Source organism: Ochotona princeps, chromosome 1 (assembly GCF_030435755.1).
Source record: "Ochotona princeps isolate mOchPri1 chromosome 1, mOchPri1.hap1, whole genome shotgun sequence".
Lineage (NCBI taxonomy): Eukaryota > Metazoa > Chordata > Mammalia > Lagomorpha > Ochotonidae > Ochotona > Ochotona princeps.
Genome location: NC_080832.1, coordinates 26,748,397 through 26,771,666, shown reverse-complemented (window position 1 = coordinate 26,771,666; position 23,270 = coordinate 26,748,397). Strand labels below are relative to the sequence as shown.

The 23,270-nt window shown below is 42.6% G+C and overlaps 1 protein-coding gene across 2 annotated transcripts in view; it reads right to left on the bottom strand.

Moving 5' to 3' along the window:
- IL20RA (interleukin 20 receptor subunit alpha) overlaps positions 1-23,270 on the bottom strand; it is a 49,556-nt gene that overhangs the window by 7,268 nt on the left and 19,018 nt on the right. Inside the window, exons 2-5 of one of the 2 annotated variants that reach the window (XM_012927582.2) lie at positions 11,061-11,196; positions 4,195-4,373; positions 2,719-2,894; positions 2,041-2,185 (exon numbers count right to left, since the gene is read on the bottom strand). In XM_012927582.2, the coding sequence (XP_012783036.2) occupies positions 2,041-2,185; positions 2,719-2,894; positions 4,195-4,373; positions 11,061-11,196 (636 nt within the window). Of the gene's footprint in view, positions 1-2,040; positions 2,186-2,718; positions 2,895-4,194; positions 4,374-11,060; positions 11,197-23,270 lie in introns of those variants that run through there. The other variant, XM_036494165.2, reaches the window with a different exon arrangement.

Here is a 23,270-nt window from a genome sequence, read left to right as displayed (position 1 = left end):
CTGTCTTTTAAGTAAAGAAATAAATAAGTAAAAATAGAAAACAGGTGTGTTACAGATGGTGGGGGTGATCAACAATAGATAGCAGCAAAAATCCCACTGGAGTCCAACTGCAGGCTTTTCTAACATGCACATACAGGCACCACACAGCAATGTGCCAAGACTATGAGGTGCACATGGCAGGTGTCTAGACACCAGCTTGATTCCATCCTCTTGATATGGTCCTTGTCCTTGGGCTGACCCTGTCCTAATGCAAAGAAGTCATGACCACACATGCACCCCAGCACACAGTCTAATGAACCGACCTGCAGTTGCATGTTAGAGACTGGAGAGCAGAGATTGTTTCCAAAGAAGAAGCTGAAGAGGTCCTGTTTTCATTTCAGGAAGCCGGTCCTATAGCAGTGTCTGCAAAGGGATCTCTGGCTATCTAACGGCTGGCAGGTCATGGGAAAGTTTGAAATAAGAAAAAATACTCCACAGTTTTGATCTTTCTCCTATGCCGGGGAGACAGTGGGCTCCATCTGCTTACTGGGAAGCATTTAATTTAATCTGTGCTCTAGTTGTCTGAGCCCTGCTAATTGAATGAGTGACTCTCTCCCAGTCAATCCACTCCTGCCATGTGGTGCTGAAAAGCCGTTGGTAAATAGAGTACTTTCTCCAAACACAGAAGCAGTATCTCCCATCTGCATTGTTGGGCTGTTTTGATTGAGTGGGCGATTTAATTTTCTTAAACACATGGTTGAGAACACTCCATCTTAAAGAAATGGCCTGAGAAGGACAGAGATTCAGGAGAACACTTTCCTCTTTTCCCGTTTTATTCTACAGTTGGTTTTCCCCTGTGGGATAGTTGTATCCTGCAGGTGGTGGGGAAGAAAGCCGGGTTCCTCTTCATGGCTGGTGGCAGGCAAGGCTGTGAGTAGTTGCCCAGCACGTTTGGGGGAGGAGCTGAGAAGCTATGGGGGAAGAGCATTGTAAAACATTTTCTTTGCGGATTCAGATTTTACCTTCAAGCTTCTCTCACCCTGAGGGATGAAAGAAGGCCACACTCACAGCCCAGTGCCATTTCCCAACAGGTGGAATGTCACCTGCATGTCCAGGAAAGCTGGGTAAAAGTAAGGAAATAACTCCTGATTGGCTGCTCTAAGATCCTCATGAAGCCATAAGGGGTATCCAAAGGCAACTTGAACCGCCTGTAATCTGAATTCCCAATGGAGAACCAAAGCTTTTTTCTGTATTCAAGTGTCTGATTTTATCTTTTCTCTCTAAGAGTTTTTACATTTGGAAGGTAGTTATGGGGCGCAGAGGAAGAGGGAGAGAAAGAGACACCTCCCTCCTGCTGGTTCATCTCTTCAATGGCAGAAAAAGTCTGGGCTGGGCCAGGCAGAAGCCAGGAGCCTGGGACTCCACCAGGGTCCCCCATGGGCGTGCAGGATCACAAGCATTTGGGCATCTGCTGCTTCTTTCCTAGGCACATCGACATGGAGCAGGATTGGAAGTGGAACTGCTTGGATTTCCAACCAGTGCTTGGATATGGGTGATTGCAGCTTCTTAGCAATAAAATTGACTGATGTTTATGAAAGCCAGAGAACTTTTCGATCAATCAGTGTGACTTTGACTTTAAAGTACAAAAACAAAACAAAACAAAACAAAAACAAAAAGACATGTGCAAGAAGTCTTAATTGCACAAGACAGGAAGCTGTGAGACTGTGGGAGGATTTTTGGCAGGAGAGCTGAGAGCTCCCTGAGGGGCAAAAACACTCCCTGCTGTTGGCCAAGTTCAAAAGCAAAACTCCCTGCTGTTGGCCAAGTTCAAAAGCAAAGTCCAGGCTGATTGATGCAGTACTGGTGACAGATATCTTTTTCTGCCTTGTCACAACCTGCTTGTCTGCATCCCAGAAGGTTCAATGTATTTCTAAGGATAGGTATTTCTGCCTTTGTCCCAACCTGCTTGAGGTGCATTTGTCAAAACCTTGTCAAAACTGTCTTCCTTCTAGGTTTATCTGATTTCTTCTTTAGGCCAGCAGAGGTTTTTTTGTGGCTTACCTTCCAAAGTATTGATACACTGCTTCTCCGAAGGTTGAGTGGGGCGAGGTGGCCCTGGCACAAAGGACTCCACTTGCACACAGTACAGAGTGGCTGGCTCCAGCCAGGTGAGCTCCAATGTGTGGTTGGTCACGTACTGGAACCACTAGGGCAGGGGAAAGCAAATAGTGGCAGTCAGAGGCAGACTTCTGGAACTACCTCAGACAACTAACTGCAGAAGGAAATACAAGATGGAGACCTCATTGCCTCGTTTGCTGCCACTACAAGTTTTTTAGTTTAGCAACATTTTCAAAATACCCCTTTCCTTCAGCTCAGTGCACTGTGTTTAGGAATTGCACTGATTCTAGGAATGAATCCATTGAGTAACATTGGATGCATTTCTCATTCAGCTTGGTCCTATGTTTTGGCTAACTTTTATTTTTCCTTCTTGGAGAAGCAAAGTGAAGTGCAACACTCCAACATCACACACTGCTCACATTGTTTTTCTACAGGAAAGCTGAAGTCATTTCTGTAAGCTTTCTGTGTGTCGGCTTTAACTGTATGTTACAGGACATCACTTTTGAGTGTCATATCTTCCCAAATTCACATGGGGAACTACAAGCAGTGGCCCTCTGGTTCCAGCTGTACTATAAAAAGTGGCATCCACAGAGGCCACTCAATGTTCTGTCTCAGTCTTACCATTCTTTTGGATTTGGTATTGTATACGGAGACATTATACTTCAGGTTGGAGTATATTTGTTGCATGGACACGGGGATGTCCTCTGGATTTTTCTTCCACTTCTCTGGAGCCGTCAGGACAATAGAAACAGACTTTTCCTCAGGGGTCAGAGTCATGCCTGGGGGGCCGATTTGTGCTAAAACGGGATGGGAAAGGGGTTATCACTTTCAAATATAAACATCACTGGGGAGAAAGCTGCAGTATATTCAAAGACTTCTCTATTCAAAGAGTTGAGACCCAGTTTCTTGCAGAAACCTTAGAATGTATCAAAGTAGATCCAAGTTACACCTGAGCCTAAAGCAATCATCAGACACATGTTGGCACTAGGTGAAAACTGCAGATTGAAGGGTTGTACGCATTGAGTTTCTAGCCACATCAGTTAGCAACACTAGAGGAAGATGAGTATAACCAAAAGTGGAATATGCCTGTGACATGAAAAGTCCATGTTAAACAACATTGACATGATTCAAAAAGTGGAAAAATCAGAGATGTGATTAGAATGCTTTAGAACAGAGGTCAACAAACTTCAGTCATGAAGATCTGGTCTGTAAATAGTTTAGGCTTTGTGGCTGTATGATTTCTGTTGGAACCATTGTCTTCTGGAAGGAGTGAGAAAGCAACCCTGGAGGATTTCTGCAGAAATGAGCATGGCCTGGGTTCCAGTAACTCTGAAATTGTGAAGAGGACCTGGAATCTGATTTTCATGTATTTTTCACATCACACAATATTTTTTTCTAAATTATTAAAAATGATAAATACCACTCTGAGCTGTGGGCCTGTAGACAAACAGAAACCCTAGGTTTGGCCTGAGGGCTGTAGTTGGCTGACTCCAGATCTGGCTGAGCCCTGGGAACAGGCGCCAGCTGCAGAGCCTCCGTGTCATGTGCAGAGATCATTATGGTGAGTTCCTCATGGCTGAGTTATAAAGGGGAGCAGTAAGATTGCAAAACAAATACTAGGAAGCTATGGCTTTCATTTTATGTTGCACCTGGAAATTACATTATTGCATTCCCAAATTTCTGACCTAACACTCTCAGGCACGTTATGGATGCACCCCAATACATTCCACATCTTTTATATACATACCTACCCTATTATGATGATTTGATTTCTCTTTAAATTACACAGTCGCCATTAAACAGAGAACCAAATTGGATTTTGACACTATTAGTATCTAGTATCAGTTTTGCATCTGGGAGAAACTTTAGAGTTCACTTGGTTAAACCTTTTACTCTAAATCTGAAGCCCTGAGACTCCTTCCTAGGGGAGCTCCCTGGCTTGCCCACTCAACTTGCTGGCACAGAATAAGCCCAGCTGAGTCCCTTCCTTGGGCCAAGGTTGTCTCAGGTTGTGATTACATGTGACACCAGGCAGTCAGATCAACTGGATATCAAAACAGCTATTGAATTGACAACTGTGACAACCGTGTTACTTACTTTCTAAAAATGGATAAAATCGTCCAGTTTCAGCCCACTTGGAGCAATTTGTTTCCCAAATGACCTTAACTTTGGCATAATATTGATGTTCATAGTCGGAAGTTTCAGTTGAAAGATCACAGTAGGTCCTACTGATATTTCTGCATTCAGATTTATTCAGCCATCTCTTTTGTCCATAGCTGTTAAGAAGGAAACTTTGAATTAATAATGTGGTGTCCGCTATGCTTTCTAATTAGAAAAAAAGCAAGTCATTTATAGAAAATGGAATAGAAGACCTTCTCTTCAGAAAAACAAAAGTGCCTGTCACTGAGATAAAAAAGAATGCACTTTTGCTGCTGGCAATTTTTTTCATTAGCTGTCAGGAGCGTGAGTCAGAGTTTCTGTAATCACCTTTCTTTTCTTTGAACTATAATACAGATAGTACATTTTGAAAGTGTGCTTTATTTTTATTCTTTGGCTATAATAATTTTTAACATATTGTATGATCCATTATTCTGGTAATTATTTAATGTAAGTTTTTAGTTCCCCATGTGACAGGCTGTTTTTTTTTCTTGGAAGAAAAATTACTTTGATATTCTCACAAATTTGAAAAATCTGATGGGTCTCAGGAGTTTGGCGAAGATTCATAGCTTGAAGCACATTTCGAAGTCTTTTTTGATGATGATGATGATGTTGACTAGGTTGTTCATAATGATCTTCCTCTCTCTATGGAAAATGCAACATTCAAAGCAAATGGGGAGGAGGAAATATTTTTAGCACCTGTGAGGTGGGCGAGATGGAGTTTAAGTTATGTGTGACACACTGGTGAAAGGGACCAAGTTGCATGGAAGGTGTTAAAACATCGGGAGACAAAGGCTTTAATAAGCTAGCTCTGTTAGCATGGGGAATATGACAGGTTAGGTATGACATCCTGGAGAGCAGGGGAGAGGAAACTGCTAGGTGCAGGTGGAAGATGTTGCTGACCAGACAAGGAAGCTGCCAGTAGAATGAATGGCCATGGCAAAATCAAGAACTACTAGGGGGAAGGATTTGATGACTAAGCAGATAGAGGTAGTCAAAGCATCTCTATCTGTGGCAGATGCGTGAAACAGTGATAACACCGATTTGTACCAAGATTAGGAATAGGAAATAAGAGCAAATTTGGGAAATGAGGATGGGAAGGCTAGGACAAAGGAATGATAGGGAGTTATGACATGTGGTACTTGAAATATATCAGGGTTATGACAATGCTGATGTCCCAGAGAGATGCATGAGTGCAGGTAGAGATTTGGGCATCAGGGGTAATTAAACAGTTCAGTGAAGATATGGTCATGAACGAAGTTACCTGCAGAGACAAAGCAAGGTGTAGGATAGCACGTCAGGATTTAAAGGTCGTGTACAGAGTAGACTTGGAGACAGCAGCTAAAGAAGGATGAAGAGAAATGGCATCAAAATTGAAAAGGGAAGAGTGTGTCTTGAGAAAAAGGACATGCCAGTGCTCAAGGATGTCTTCCATCTTCAGAATGTGGTAACAGGTGATGACAGCACTGCCTCCTATTTCTCAAGTATTTTATTTGCTGAAAGACATTGGAAACATAGTCAGATCCTATTGATGGACTTATCTGTCTAAGTGTTCACCATGGTTGAGGGGCTTTCAGACTCGTAAAAACAGTTCATGTTTATTACAGAGGGAGAGAGAGGGAATGAGGGAGGGAGGGAGAGAGAGAGAGAGATAGAGAGAGAGAGAGAGAGAGAGAGTCTTTCATCCTCTGGGCCATTCCCCTAATGTCTACAAGAGCCAGGGCTAGGCTAACTCAAAGCCAGAAGACAGGAATTCCATATGGGTTTCCCATGTGGGTGGCAGGGACTCACATATGCTAATCATTACCTGCTGCCTCCCCAGTGCATATCAGCAAGAAGCTTTAATTGAGAGCAATTCCAGGACTCGAATCTAAGTGCTTCAATGTAGGATGTGGTTTCCCAAGCAGCATCTTAACCAAATATCTGTCCTTCAAAGGTTGTTAACTGTGGTACATTTTATATTATGACCCAACTCAAAGACTACATTATCTGACATTTTGTATGGTACAACCTATACAACTACAGGATCTGACATTTTAAAACTAGTCTTACAACACCTAAACCTATTATATACCATGTGTTTCAGTTTCTTTCCCCTGCCTTCCCCTTTTCTACGTTACTCTATTCCTTTCTATCTCTTTCCATTAAACACTAGTCATTTCCCTCAAAATAGATTTTATCACCTAGGAGGCCAGGGCCTTCTCCATTAGGCTAGATTTTATCACCTAGCAACAGGTCTTGACTTGTGGTTTGAAATATATTGTCATTGCCTGTTTGGCCCTACCCTCCAGCTTCCTTACTCTGCGGGGGAGCTTCCTATGATAGATGCTGATGAAGAAGAACATGCGCCTTAGTGGAGATAAGCAAAATGAATGACAGGACAGGTACCACACAACCAACAGTCCAGCAGTGATGCTTATGCAGGGCTGATATTCAGGTGGGGTCCTTGGGAGGAGGCGTGTCTCTCGTTGCTTTTTACAAGAAGAAACATTTCCCAAGTGCTGTTAGGATTTTGTGCTTAGGATTTTGTACATGATTGTAGCTCCTTGAAGTTTCTTGAAACCCCAAATGGCAGATGCCATGACTTTTATCCCATCTGAGAGATGAAGAAACCAATACCCAATATGACCAAGGGATCCACTCAGATCCCAATGAGTAAAATTCAGATATGTGATTTGAACTGCTTTTCTCTTGGATGTGAATTCAATGCAAATTTAGATGCAAGCCTGGAGCATTCTGTCAGGGAACCATGTGCCCTTTTTCCTGTGCAGTTCCACAGGCATGGGCATGCAAGATCTCTGACATGGCAAGCTTCTCTTTGAACATTCTATTTCATAAGTTGCACAATTCACATGGTCTCTTTGCAGAGCTGTGATGACTCTGTCCTTTTCTAAAAAATCCCTGGCTGAATCACACGAAAGCTCCTTGCTCCACCTAATGGAGGAGGAGATGAGAACAAGCTCAAGGGCTCTTTCACTTTGCAGAGTGATGTCTTCTTCCTTCCCATGACACCAGCTCTTGAGGAGCTCCTTGAAAACAAGTATAAGGCTCTAGGTCAATCAGGTCAACGTGAAAAGGTGCCTGATGGTTCTGTCTGGCTTGTGGTTGAAATTTTTCTTTTCAAAGAAAAAAAACCTTGATCTTTTAGTCAGGATGATACATGTTTTTAAATTCAGAAAAAAATATCATCAAGAGAAATAAATCATGCCAAAAATCATTACCCTGAAATATCTGGTGGACATAACTGGTGAACATCTTGTCCTGTTTATGCATAAACAAAGGGTGGTCAGCTTGCTTTATACACAAAATTAGATCATATCATACAGTTTTAGTAAAAGTAATAAATGTACTCTGAACTCTAATTGTAAAAAAAGCTGAAGTAAAATGAAAGAAATTACTGAAATCCAAAACTTTTGTCACTACAAGGGACATAAGTTATTTTAAAACACTTTTAAATTAAGAAAATGACTTTTGAAAATTATTCTCCTTATACATGAGGTCTGGATCCATGGATTTAACCAATTACAGATTGAAAATACTTTGGGAAAAAGCACATCTGTAGTATGCATGCATAAACTATTACCTAAATATAGCACGGCGATCATTGCATTAGCAGCCTAAGGATGATTTAATAGGTTCAGGAGTTTGGGTGTAGGTTTTATGCAAACATTTCATCATTTATATAAGGAGGAGGTAAGTATCCAGGGGGTGGTCTACAAGAATCCCCTTCGGATTCTGAGATGGGATTACCTTTTCAGTTTAGATCCCTGTTATGACTTCCTACTGTATAACTCAGCGCACTTCTAGCTCTTTTCCATCTTGTGGTTTGTTATATGAAGCTCAGAGATTGACAAGAAAGTTCTCTCATCATGTTTCCCACCTCTATTTGGTTTCAGTTCCACATTCAGATAGAATCCATGCATGCTACCAGGCTTTCAACCACAACCATGACATTAAGATATTTTGGATTCCTCATATTCTCTCTGTTGGCTGGATATTATCTTGAGTTATGCTTTCCCTGGGCCATTGTCTCCCTAAGAAGATATCAGGGGAGTGAAATCTGAGTTTCCACCTGTTTGAAAAGATCTTTCTATTGAACTTGGCAAGATGTTTAGATCATACCTTTCTTTCCTTTAGAACATGCACACTGTTAAGTACTGCCAGGGAGTACTGCCTGGCTTGAGTGCTGCCTGTGTAAAGACAGCTTAAATAATTTCATTTTCTTAAAGTTCAAGAACTTCACCAGGATATGTCTTGTTGCTGTTTTTTTTTAAGGTTGTCTTTAGATGTAGCTTGAATTTATGATACATGATTTCAAGTAACCTTCACTTCTTGTTCAACCGTTACTGTTAGTTAGCTAAAACATGCTTTTCATTTTCTATATGTTTTGACTTCCCAACATTTTCCTGAGTTCTGCCTACTTGCTTTAAGAATTATCTTCTTAACTTATAACTTCTTTCACACTTTTCTCTTTGAGCATTACCCCTAGATATTTATAAACCCTGATACAATTATGAAAAATTACTTATCTGAAGTCCTCACTTATTTTCTTGGGAAGAGCTTGTTGTAACTTTGCCCTTGGGTTCTTTTTTTCTGCTCTCTGTATTTATGAGTGGATTCTGTGCTGCTCCCTTTTGGTCTATTACTCTGAATGGAACAAACTGTTTGCTGGATATTAGGTGGATGGGTGCAGGAGCAGGGGGTCAGGTAATGAGATTTTGCTCTCTACAGATGAACTTTTGCTTCCGTCCAACAACTTCTCACTTTTGCCCACATATTCTAGATGGCAGGAGGCATATGTGGCTCACGACATGTCCACCAGATCATGATCTTCCTGGGCTGCCTCCCAGTCATCACCAGCCGCTTTCTCTCCTGCACGTGTCTCACTGCAGGCTTCTCTGGATTGTGACCTGGCCTCCACCTGCACATGCTCTTTGAATCTGATTTCCATTTCAGATTCTCCTTCTCTGGCTTGCTTTGGCATCAAACTGGGGCTCTAGGGGAGATATCTCCTCAATTTCTGGTGTGGAAATCCTAATTTCCTCATAGTGGTATTGTTAGGTAGACCTTTTAGAACTGTGACATTCATTCCAACATTATTTTCTGTTGTTGGAACTTGAGAAGGTATGCATTTGAATTCATTTTCTGCAGTTGTTTATCTTCAGATTCCACCATGTTTGGCTTTGATGCTTCGTGGCTCATAATCTGGAGTGTGTTGCCATTTCTTTTGTTGCCTGAAGATACATTGCCTGTTTTTGCATCCTTTCTTCTTTTCAATAGGTTTTGGAGGTAGAGATGAAGTCAAAGGCTCATCCATTACAGTCTTTATTATTATTTTATTATTATTATTTATTATTTTTAATTCATTAATTACATTGTATTATGTGACACAGTTTCATAGGTACTTGGGTTCTCCCCACCCCTCCCCAAACCCTCCCACCATGGTGGATTCCTCCACCTTGTTGCATAACCACAGCTCAAGTTCAGTTGAGATTCCGCCATTACAAGCGTATACCAAACAGAGTCCAGCATCTTATTGTCCAGTCAAGTTCAACGGCTTCTTAGGTATACCCTTTCTGGTCTGAAGACAGAGCCAGCAGAGTATCATCCCGGTCAATTGAAAGCTCCAACATACCATCAGCAAAAATTTACATCATTATGGAATTAATTGACATAGTAATGAGTAACCAATATGTTAAAAGTAAATGCGAGTTCCTAGCCACCTTCTGTGACCACCTCACTTACATTTCAATTTTAGTTTATACACAACAAATAACATTCATAACATAACATGTTATACATAACATCATATCATCTTAAATTAAGGCAAACATGTGGTATTTAACCTTTTGGGATTGGCTCATTTCCCTTAGCATTATGGTTTCCAGTTTGGCCCATTTGGCCACAAAGTACTGCATTTTGTTTTTTTTAATAGCTGAGTAGTATTCCATGGAGTAGATGAACCATAGCTTTCTTATCCAGTCCTCTGTTGATGGGCATTTTGGTTGCTTCCATGTTTTTGCAATTACTGATTGTGCTGCTATGAACATAGGAGTGCATGTTGGTTTCTCATAAAACAATTGTTCTGGATATATTCCTAGGAGTGCTATTGCCGGATCATACGGTATGTTGATTTTGAGTTGTTTGAATATTCTCCATACTGATTTCCATAGAGGCTGTACCAGCCTGCAGCCCCACCAGCAGTGGAATAGGGTTCCCTTTTCCCCACAACCTCGCCAACAAGTGTTGTTGATGCTTTTATTCATGTGGGCCAGTCTTACTGGCGTTAGGTGGTACCTCATTGATGTTTTAATTTGGATTTCCCTTATTGCCAGGGAACTTGAGCATTTTTTCATACGTTTATTTGCCATTTGGGTTTGTTTCTTTGTGAAGTGTTTGCCCATTTCCCATGCCCATTTCTTGAGTGGCTTGTTTGTTTTGACATTTTGGTTGTTTTGTAGCTCTTTGTATACTCTGGAGATTAGCCCTCCATTACAGTCTTTAATAGTTACAACTATTTATGTCGAATTTGGCAATTGGTTTCCTGAAGGCAACAATAATGTCTCAACCAACTTCTTTCCTCAATTAACTAACCCCCTTTGCCTGAGCCAATGCTTCTCTCTCCATAAAGAAACTGTTTTCTAAGCTAATATAAAAAGTACATCAAGACAACCTAACTTGAAATAGCCAAGACCTTTCTCTTCTTAAACACCAACTGAATAATATAAATGGTTTATCATTGCATACTGAACAGGATTCAGATTCTTATGCTTACGAATTAGGCAAAGGCGAAAGGTTCAACTCACATGAAATACTGAACACTGTAAGTAACATCAACTCCATGTAGACCCTCTGGTGGATTCCATTGTAGAACATTCTTCATGTTGACAGACACAAAGGTGATATTAGTAGGTTTAGGCAAATCATCAGAGACACAAGGAACTGAAAAGGAAGTCAAAAGGGATTAAGGTTTTGGTGGAAGGCAAGGAAAAGACAGTGTGTAGGATAAACACTAGATCCTGTCCAGAGACGTTCCAAATGAGCCATGGCTTTTAGTCCTTATACCCCATGAATTTCCTCTCAAACTGAACCTGTGCTCCCCTGGGACACAAAGGTGACGAAAGTGTCTATGGGAGTAACCTTTAAGGATGTCTTGATGTTTTAAAACCCCTGGGTACCATGTAAAACAATAGCTAGTCTGCTGAGAGGTGACAGAGGGAAGGCCCAATTATCAATATAGCCCACTTGAGCACGACTTTCCAAAGGGACCAGAATGAAACCATGCCAGTACCACCTGCTGTAGGAAAGGCCAGCAGAACTATCCAACTGAGCCTCAGTCAATCCCCCCAAACTGTAGGAAATAATAAAGTGATTACTTTTGAACATTAAGTTTTGGAATCATTTGTGATGCACCAGCAGATAACTGAAGCGAAAATGCCAGAATTTTGGAGATTGGATTTGGAATCAGTTTTACCAAAGCATATGATAAAGCAGTAATTAGAATAACAATGAAAAGCTTAACTCTAATTAAATATTGGTTTGTTTACCTAACTTCATCCTAAAGGATCCTTACATAGAAAATCCATGTAAATAAATAACAAAGAGTTGGGAAACAATCCCTAAATTAGAAAGGGACAAGAGCAGAGGATACTTCTTTTTAGTAAAAGAAAGCAAGGCTGATAATCAAAATAAATGAAAAAAAATCAGTGATGACATGTAGGACTCAAAATATTAATTTAGAATATTGGCAAGACCACGGCGCACCAAGTAATAAACAATCATGCTTTACAAAGAGCTTATCTTATTGTAACTGTGCATTTCTAGTTAATGGCCTTGGAAAATATCAATTTTTGATATTATAAATCAAATGCAGGAAAAAAAATTTAGCCCAATACCCGAGAGCTGGTCCAGTCTTGGCTAAGTCTCACAATTATTTTTTTTAAGATTTAATTATTTTTATTGCAAAGTCAGATATACAGAGAGGAAGAGACAGAGTGGAAGATCTTCCGTCCGATGATTCACTCCCCAAGTGAGCACAATGGCAGGAGCTGCTCAAATCCGAAGCCAGGAGCCTGGAATTTCCTCCACGTCTCCCACATGGGTGCAGGGTCCCAAGGCATTGTGCTGTCCTTGACTGCTTTCCCAGGCCACAAGCAGGGAGTTGGATGGGAAGAGGGGCTGCCAGGATTAGAACCAACGCCCATATGGCATCCCTTCGGAGTGTGCGAGGCAACTACTTTAGCCGCTAGGCCACCTCTCCGGGCCATAATTCTTGTGTAAATTCGCTCGGGGCAATGTCAGGGAAAAGTATCAGCTTTATGCTTGGAGTAATCTTTGGTTGATACTAGCTCTAAGTGATGCGTTATTTCCACAGCAGATGAAAAGAAAGAAAAATATTCTTTGCTTTAGTATTGAGCTTTGTAATATGGCCTGTATTCTAATCAAGGTAAGCTCTTCAACATTTAAGTAGTTGACTGTGTGTTTACAAGTATATGTGCATGTGCAAATTTTAATGATTCTTAAAACCTGATTATTTTTCAAAATGTGTTTTACTTTTAAGAAGAAAGTTAAATACTAAAAGAGATGCTTGTCAAGTGCTCAGTGTGTGGCATATGTGTACTAGGTGTAGAGAGAATCTCGGAAGGATACAGCTTGCCTGATGTCTATTTTTACTTTCAATTCTTCTAATTTAAATTCTTTGGAATAGTGTGGCTGTTTTTTTGGCATTTTTAGGGTATCAAATTCAGTAAACAACTGTCCATGATTTAAAATTGCTTAGGGGTATTACTATATTCCAAATTTCATTTTTTTAAAAATATGAAGTAGAAAATGGGGAAGCAGTAACATTGGATTTAGTATCTCCCATCCCTTCACAAAAAAATGCCAAGGCTCTTTCCAGATCTAACATGCTGTGGTTCTACACTTTTACATAACCTTGATATGTGAAGAGAAATTGTCATCCTAAAAGGCGTAAAGCTGTACATTATTATATCACTGATGGAAGACATTACCAAAACACGGCTTTGTAGAACCAGCTGGTAAGGATACAGAATGTTCTGGCTTGTGGAAACATGAATTTGGAATTGTAAATAAAACACAAGTTATCACAGGTATTGTAGTCCCAGAATATTTAGTCAATGTTCAAGCTGCATAAACCTAGCATCCTCTGAAACTTTGTTTTCTATTTTTCTGTTAGTAAAAGCAAACAGTTGACAGATCTCTCAAAATGCCTAAAATATACTCCAGAAAGTTTTAAGAAATAGCTTGGAATCAAAGCTATGAATTGATCATTTTGATTTAATGCTTTTTGCTTCACTGAAATAAACTGTACTCTGGAATATGCTTTCAATCATTAATGTCCATTAATTCAACAGATACTTTGATTAATGCTGTATCATTGCTATACCAATCCAATATACTGCCAAACTAATAATATGTTAACCAACAGGAATTACTAAAATGGTAAAACATTTAACAAGTTAACCATCCCATATACCTTTTGAAAAGGAAATAGATTTGATAATAAATGCTATGAACTGTCTAGTCACGCCTTCTTCAAGTCTACCCATGAGTTAGTTCTATCTTTAGCCATACATAGTGGTGGCAGTCAGTTTCTAAGATGGCCTCCTTGGAGGAACCCTTCCTCCAAGGAATGATAGCTTATAAAGTTCTGTCCCACTTCATGACTGGGTTCACCTGTGTGACCAACAGGATCTGTCCCAAGTGTGGGTGTATTACATCCAAGGTTAGATTCTAAGCGACTTCTATCTTCTCTCTCTTTTTTTTCCCTGCTTGGGTCATTTTCTCTGGGTGACTACCCAATGCCATGGAGAGGATCATAATAAGTAATAGGCTTGCACAGCAGGTGAGGAATGTATGAAACCTACCAAGAGGCACGATGGCGAGGATTGGTGGGGCCCCTCCGGCCCATTCTGAACCTTCAGAACACTGTGACTCCACTCCTGTGAGAAACCCTGAGATACAACCACTCAGCAAAGCCATCCCAGGATCCCGATTTCGGAGACTCTGTGAGCTAGTATTTCTTGCTTTGGGCTGACATTTCTAAGGTAATCAAGTGCCACTGAAGCACAGTACAAATACAAAAAGATCTTGAAAATTAAAGCAGCTATAAAAAGAAGTAAATTAAACTGGAGGAAGAAAACACATGGTCTCCTCCAACCCCAATAAGTGACTTTTATTTTAATGATATTGAAAAAAAGATTCTTGTTAATGGTTCAGATTTTTATTTGAAAAAATCTTAACAAAAGGTTTATTGCTTATTTATTTTAAAGTCAGAGAGAGAGAGAGAGAGTGAGGGAGCTTGAGAGAGAGAGATTTTCCGTCTGCTGGATCACTCCTAAGATGGTTGCAATAGCCAGGGCTAAGCCAGGGCAAATCCAAGAGCTTCATCCTGGTCTCCCACATGGACAGTAGGGACTCACACTTGGACCATCTTCTGCTGCTTTTCAAAGGCCATTAGTAAGGAGCTGGATCAGAAGTGGAGCAGCCTGAACATGAATCAGTGCTGGGGTCACAGGCGGAGGCTTGGCTATCTGTGCCACAACATTAGACCCAGTGTTACTCTTTATGAACAAATAAAAAATCCAATGAAAAGATCACAAAATTAGACTTTTAATAGCAAGTGAAAATCACAGTGACAATGTTTTGGAGACTTTTATTTTTGAAGATAAATGCTTGGAATGGGTGTTGTGGAGCAGCAAGTTGAGTCATTGTTTGCAATGCCTATATCCTAGTTCCTAAGCTTCTGACCCATTTTCCTGCTAATGCTCCTGGGGAGGTGGTAGATTATTTTAAAAGTGTTCGGGCTCCCGAGACTCCCATGAGAGGCCTGGATGGGATGCTTTCCTAGCTTCTGCCTGTCTCAGCCTGGTTGCCATGCACATTTGAAGAGTGAACCTCCAAATGGAAGATCTCTGTCTTTCAAATAAACAAATAAATAAATATTTTTAAATTTAATTTAAAAAAATATTTTTTTAGTTTTATTGGAACTGCAGATTTGCAGAGCAAAGGAGAGATGGAAAGATCTTCAATCCGCTGGTTCACTCCCTAAGTAGCCACAATGGCTGGAGCTGAGGCGATCTGAAGCCAGGAGCTAGGAGATTCTTCTAGGTCTCCCATGTGGCTGCAGGGTCCCAAGACCTTGGGGCATCCTCCACTGCATTTCCACAAGCAGAGAGCTGGAAGGGAAGTGGAGCAGCCAGGATATGTACTAGCGCTCATATGGGATCCCAGTGCCTGCAAGTTGAGATCTTTAGCCACTTGGCTACCACGCCAGGCCCAATAAATCTTTTTTTTTTTAAATGAAAAGATAAATGCTAAATTGTTTCTTGGCCTTTTGGCTAAGATCAAGTGAACAGATAAAGGCTTAGTTAAGCTCATTATAAATATACAAAGATTTAAGAGCAATAAACACTTTGAATAGAAAATCATTTTAAAATGGATTTTATTGTTTTGTAGACTGTTTTCAGAAAAAGAACATCACAGCTTTTCTGCAAATTCTCCAATTGGGCTCACATTACCTCTCTGATTGCATAGGCAGAAAAGACAACAGTTTTGGACTACCCCCTTGCCAATAAATCAAAGTATTATCCAGCAGCAGTCCTATCATGGGAAAAGTAGGTCTCATTGTGTTATCAGCCCATCTCTAAATCTCCCCAGGACACAAAGTATTCCTTGCTATGACATGGTCTGTTGGTTTATGAACCATTTTTTTTTTATCAGAGCAAATTAAGCCATGTTAGTCATCCTTTTTGGTATCAGGCACATCTTGTCTCTATGTTCATAAGATTATTACTTCCAGAAATGGGTGTTTACCAAATGCAATGGGTTGGCCATCATTTTAATCACCTGTATAGTTTTTATTAGGGAATTTTCATGATTTGCCTTTTATGGAAACAGAGGTTTCTTACTATTGTGAGGTCTGACCGAGATGGAGCAGGTCAAATCTCACAATAGTAAGAATTCTCCTACACAAACCCCATGTTCTTATGGGTGAGTTCTGGATTTAGAAAGGGCCTCAGAGGTCTCTGCAGGTAGGATTAAAATGAATGTTAAAAAAACTCATTCATGACAGGCTAAAAGACTCTGTTGTAATAGTCAACATTATATGTATAAAAAATTCAATTTGCACACGATTTAAGAAATATACAGAATATTGAGAAAAAAACTTTGTCATTTAGTTGATACAATATGTTGTTGTGTAGAAAATTAGCTAGTAGACCATAAAACTAATTGCTAACATCTACTGACTTCTTATCACGCACCCAGCATAAGTCTATCTGCTTTCTACAACCAACTCATTCAGTCACCATGGCAGCCAGCTGGGGGGGATTTTCGTTAGCATCTCCATGATTCAGCTGAAGAAACGGATGTACAGAGGAGTTGAGTAACTTGCACAAATCCACACAGCTGTTCAATGAAAAAGCTGGGTTCAGAATCCACACTCTCAACTGCCTCGCTCCCTTGCTACCCTCGCAAATTAAGTTGAAACAAAGACAGGGCAAGGCTGACAGGAAAACATGTACTATTTTAATGTATTGATATCAGAATAATTTAAGTATTAAAACTACTAGGTAGTTGGGGAGGACATTGTGGTGCAGTGGGTTAAATTACTGCTTGGGACACTGCATCCCTGGGACTGAACTCCACTTCCACTTCCAAATCAACCTTTCTGTGAATGTGTCTGGGAGGCAATGGATGGTGGGATGATGCATCTGGGTGTGTACCACCACATGGCAGACCAAGATGGAGTTCCTGGCTCCTGATTTCAGGCTGGCCCAGTCCTGGCTGCTTGAGTATTAGAAAAGTGAAACAGCAGATGGAGATGCTTTCCATTTCCTGCCAGAATACCTCTTTAACTTCTCTCAATCTGATCCTGGATAGTAAGAACCAGGACTTCGCTCTTTGTTTAAAGATTGAACTGAATGGCAGAGAGAGAGAAAAAGAGAGAGAGAGAGAGAGAGAGAGAGAGAGAGAGAGAGAGAGAAATACTGACCATCTGTCTGCTGATTAACTTTCCAAATAGTTGAAGCAGATGGGATTGGGTCTGGCCAAGGCCAGCAGTCTGAAACTCTTGGTCTCCCACATGGGTAGCAGATACCTGAGCACTTAGACCATCTTCCACTTTCTTCCCAGGCACATTAGCAGGAAGCTGCCTTGGAAGTAGAACAGTCGGGACTCAAACCAGCAGTCTGATAGCTGGCGGTGGAGGTCGCAGTTTAACCTGCACCAGTTGGCTGGGTGGTAGCTTGGGTATGGGGGTGGGCGGGCTATATTCCAGCAAGAGACTCAAAACTAGGGAAGAACTCATTCAAGTAAAGTGTGTCCTTGAAACTATCCAAGACCAGTGTAGCTGGAAAACAAGCACAGGAGGACAATGGCGCTGGACCCCTCCCTGTCCTCCCCTCCCGACCCCCCCCCCCCCGCCGGGTCAGTAAACCTTGAGAAGGATTCTAAAATGTAGTTGAAATCCACTGGAAATTAATGAAGCTTTTTCAGCAGCAACTACCAGGAGTCTGTGTTTCAAATGGATCCCTTCTCTACTAAAGGGAGCAAAGGCTGATGGGGGAAAGAACAGAAATGGACAGATTAGGAAGACTAACTGCAGGAGCCTCCCAGAGGGAAGTGGGGTGTCACCAGACACAGGCTGTGCAGGTAGAGGGGGGCAGCAGACTGGGGCTCTTGATTCATGGGAGAAAACAGGATCTCCTAAAAGCACTGTGAAAGCTCAATTAGCAAGAAAGGATTTCTGAAGGAATCTGCTATGATCTGTTTTGAGGATGCCAAAGAGTAATTTAAACATAGCAACAACAACAGCAGCAGCAGCAGCAACAACAAGGAACTGCTACTTCTAAAAACAGGAGAAATAACACATTTTAAAAAGAAAAATAATTTGATGCTCAATATGCTCCCATGGTTTAAGAAGTCTTTGCAAGGGACAATGTGGCATAGTGGTTTAAGCTGCTACCTGTTATCCTAATATCCCATATGGGTGCCTGGTTGTATCCTGGGTGCTCCACTTTAGATCCAGCTCCCTACTAACGGCCTAGGCAATGTAGTGGGAGATGGCCATTGTGCTTGAGCCACTGCTGTCTATGTGGGAGACCCAGATGAAGAGCCTGGCCTTGGCCAGGGCTGGGCCAGGCCTTTGCAGCCATGTTGGGAATAAACCAGTAGATGGAAGATCTCTTCTTTGCTCTCCATTCCTTGTTTTCCTCCCTCGCTTCCACTTTGTCCTCCACTCCCTCCCCCATCCCTACTACATCTCTCTCACATAAATCTTTCTTCCTCTGAAAAAAGAAATTTAAACTCTAATTAAGATGAGCTGATTTTCAAGATTGCTCGTACGGATAAGAAATCTGATCTGTGCCAAAGTGAAAATAGGTCACATCTATATGAATAACACAAGTCATGTGCCAATCCATAGATAAGACATTTTTGTTCAAGTAGCTTTATGACCCGGGAGGCAGCTCTGATTCTCTGTAGATGTCACATGCCCACCTAAAACACTGTCAGAACACTCACACAGCTCCAGGTCTGGGAAGTGCTGTATCAGCAAAGCTTTGGTTTGGTACAATGGTTCCTCATGGTCTGGCCCGGCCCCTCCTTTTGCAGTTCTTCCAAATGCATCACATTCACCAGCCACACCAAATTACCTTCAGTACCCAAAGACAGTTTCTGCTGTATGCCTATTGGCCCAGTTTATCTGCAGCGTCTTTTGGATCTGAAAGAGTCCTTGTTCCTGCAGGTGTGCATTACTTAACTAGTGTTGGCTTGGACTATTTTACAGACCTGGTATGCTTTGATGTCATGTGGGTTTGCATGGTCTTCAGTAAAGAGAACCTTCCTGATGGCAGACATAGAGTGGGAGACTGGTTTTGCAAGAGAATATGGTGTGATAGTGCAACAGGCTAATCCTCAACCTGCAAGTGCCATCATCCTACATGTGCCCCTGTTTGTATCCCTGCTGCTCTGCTTCCCATCCAGCTCCCTGCTTGTGGCCTGGAAAAACAGTGGAGGATGGCTCAAAGCCTTGGGAGCCTGCACCTGCATGGGAGATTTAGAAGAGGCTCCTGGCTCCTGGCTTCGGATCGGCTGAGCTCTGCCTGTTGTGGCCATTTGAGGAGTGAACCAGTGTTTGGAATATCCTTCTGTCTTTCCTTCTTTTTGTAGATCTTCCTTCCAGCAAAAATAAATAAATCATAAAAAAGAGAAAGAATATGGAACTTACAAGACCAAGAGAAAGGATAAGAACTTGAGCTTTCCTGACCCAGGTTTGGGGCAGGGGAAAGAAGAGGCCTCCTTGAGTTGCAGGGATTGCTGATGGCTTCTGCTTTAACAGAGCTGTGAAGAGCTGACCAAGAGGGACCCACTTAACGGTTACCTGTATCTTGTATGTCATATCATTGAGATTTGTGGTCTCTCTCAGGGCTTATTTTTGTTTTTGTTATATCTTGTGCTATAAACTGAATGTGTGTGTCTCCCCTTTCACCATCCCCCAAATATGTGTCAAATCCCAACAACAATGTGATGGCACTTGGAGGTGGGGCTGCCGGAAGGTGATTAGGTTGTGATGGGGGAGCCCTCGTGAATGGGTTCATGCCCTTGAGGAAGCAGCCCATGAGACCTTGCCTGCTCTTTCTGCCATGTAGGATGCAGGAGAAGGTTTAGTCTACGAACCAGGAAGTGCGTCCACACCACCACACACTGAAACTGCTGTTGCCTCTGACCTTGAACTTGGCAGCCTCCAGAACTAGAATAAATACATTCTATTGTTTGTCAGCCTCTCCCAGTCTATGACACTTTGCTTTGGCAGCCTGAATAGACTGTCTTTGAGAAAGTCTAATGGAGTCTCATCTATACTGTAGCACAAAAAAAGATAATATTTTGTCTAAAGTCCCTCCAACAGGAAGAGAATGCAGAAATGGGATTTGGAGTGGATAAATGCACAGTTACTTCATTAGTAGAGTTTTGTAAAGCGTGGCTGCTATGTTGGTTCTAAGAGTTTTCTCAAATCCACATGCAGCAAAAATGTTATGTGACATTTTCGCAATGTCTTTGAAATTAATACCAGGGCCCCTGTCCAAGCACACTGCAGTTTTAATTAGGTGTCTGGTGTCAATTGAAATTTCCATTGTGTTATACAGCAGAAAAAGTCTGTGCATTAATTAGTAGCCAGCGAACATCAATGAAACAAGGTGAGGATTTCAGGGTCAAGCAGGCCTGTAATCTGCTGCTGGTTACTCACATCACTCTCTCTGGCGGCTGAGATCTTCTGGCTTGCAGGCAGCACACTCATCAAACAGTGAGAGGAAGCTGGCAGAGGATAGTGAGAGGATTCCTGTCAGTCACTGAGATCCCCATGGGTGCTGGTTTGTGTACTGGCTGCTCCACTTCACAATCCAGCTCCCTGCATGTTGCCTGGGAAAGCAGAGGAGGATGGACCAAGTCCTTGGGCTCTGCACCCACATGGGAGACCCAGAAAAAGGTCCTGGCTCCTGGCTTCAGATAAGCTCAGCTTGGGTCATTGGGCCACTTTGGGAGTGAACCAGCTTATGGAAGTTCTTTCTGTCTCTCCTTTCGGTAAATCTACCTTTCCAAAAAAAAAAAAAAAATCTTTAAAAAAAGAGAGAATAGTGAAGGAACCAACAAGACTGCAGAAGATTGAATCACCAAATATACAGCCAAGTCTGGGGGCTTCCTTTTTGGGGACATTCAAGTTTCTCAAGCTCATAGTTACCCAGAGAAGCCTTAGCAGTGAGGAAACCCTGCCCAGTTTTGCCCAGCCCTGCCCAGAGACAGTTGCCAGAGCCCGAAGCCCATTCTGTCCTTCAAAAGAATAGTGAAAGAATCATGGGGATCTGAGTGAGGTACTTGCTATTGGGTACCATCTCTTAAAGAGTCTTTGTGTCCGCAGCACTTGTGAAATATGCGCTTCGGAACTGAACTGATCAGGGACCTTTGGGTCTGACCTAAATCTTGGAAACAAGGCAGGACTCAGACTCACATGAGCTTCTGAACTGGGGTGGAATGGCTTGAACTGACCAGTCTTTACTGCCTGACATTATCTTGGTGCACTTCCATCACAGCCAGGGGATTACGGTCAGAAGATACTCAGCAGCTGCTGAGTAGTTAGAATGAAGGCATAGTAGTCGTGGCAAGTGGTTGCCATATGCTACAAGTGTATTCCTAAGCAGTAAAAATGTTTTCACTAGCCATAAGAAATTAATTTAACCCTAGGTCAGCTTCCTACAGTAGGGATGAGGATAAAAACTATTGCATACAGAAAGCACCAGAGAATGATTAATCAATTTCAGAATTTGGAAGTCAGAAATAACTACATCTTGCTCGACTCGCAAGATGGCCGACATAGGAGGAAGACTGTGAGAGAGCTCACAGACAGAGAGGGCTAGAACGCAACAAAAGAGTAAGTGGAGCAGCATAGAACTACAGGGAGAAGAACGTGAAGTTCCCTGGACAGTGTGGAACCAAAAAAATCCACACAACTCGGAAGAGCAACCAGGGAAAAAACAAAAGAAAGAGCAGGGGAGACGACTTTGCGCTCCTGACCTGCTGAGTCACCTCTGAGTGCAGACACTGAAAGCCGCCGACCGATCCGGAGACCGACCCACAGACGCAGTGGCCGGGAGGACCAGCGGTGATTGGGACCCGCTGGCATCTGCTCACCCTGGTCACCAGGACCCTGAATCACCGGGACCCGCCGGCATCCGCCCACCCTGGTCGCCAAGCCCCGCCGGGACCTGCCCCAGCCGCAGCCTCCAGGTTCCAGCCGCCTGCACCCGCCGAGAACAGCAACGGACACAGCAGTCGCTGGGAGACGCACCCGCCGAGAACAGCAACGGACACAGCAGTCGCTGGGAGACACACCTGCGGCGAGAATTCCGACCAGAGGAAGAGGCAGACTGCAAGAACCTGAGGTTTGAGAGAGTTGGGTGGGGACAGTGGTGGGTTGGAGGCTTCGGGAGTTGGCCCCCCAGGGGCATGCACAAAGCCTGAACACAATTGGTGCTCCTCTCCCCGCCCCTCCCCCACCCCCAGACTCCTGCGTCTAGAGACACAGGGCGAGTGCCTTGAAATTGCCAAAACTGTGTCTGGGAGAAAGGCAAAAGGCACATTGGATATTCCCCCGTGCCTTTGCGGTCTGGCACTCAGCTGGGCGGTGCTATACCACAGGAACCCAAGCACGCCATCTGGGCTGGGCAGTCCCGTGCTAGCGCTGGGGCGGTCGGTCCCCTGCAAGCGCTGGGGTGGGCGGGCCTGCACAGGAGGCGCTTCCAGAGAACACCTGGAACACCCCACGCCCTATAGTCCAGTGCTCCGAGCCCTGTGATCCCGCGCACAGGGGGTGCGCACAGAGAGTGCCTTCACTCCCCCACGCCCTGTGGTAGCATACCTGTAGGGGACGAGCTGAGAGTGCGCTTTGAATCCACTGGGCCCTGGAAGTGGCGCCCTGAGGTCCAGTGTTCTGGAGACGCACCAAAAGTGCCTTGAAAATTCCCACACCCTGCTACTCCACGCCTGCAGACTCCGATCTCTAGAGGATAGTGCTTGGAGACCCCTCAGCACACTGGTGCCTAGGTCTCTCAAAAAAGAAACACTAACACAATGGGAAGAAATACCAGAAAAGGTAATGATCCAGATGAGAGTGCCAACACCCTACCAATACAGGATCGAAAGCCAATGTCTATTTCGGAGATGCGAGATGAAGACATAGAAGATCTACCAGACAAGGAATTCAAAAAAATAATGTTAAAATATGTCAGAGACAATGAGAAGAATTGGGAGGACTTCAAGGAATTCAAGAACCACATAGCCTCAGAAATACAACAAATGAAAAGTAAAATCCTTGACTTAGAGCACAAAATTGAGAGCCTAACCAACAGAACAAATACAGCAGAAGAGAGGATCTCTGAAACAGAAGACACACAAAACGAACATACCCAGTTCATGAAACAGCTGGAGACAAGTCTGAACAA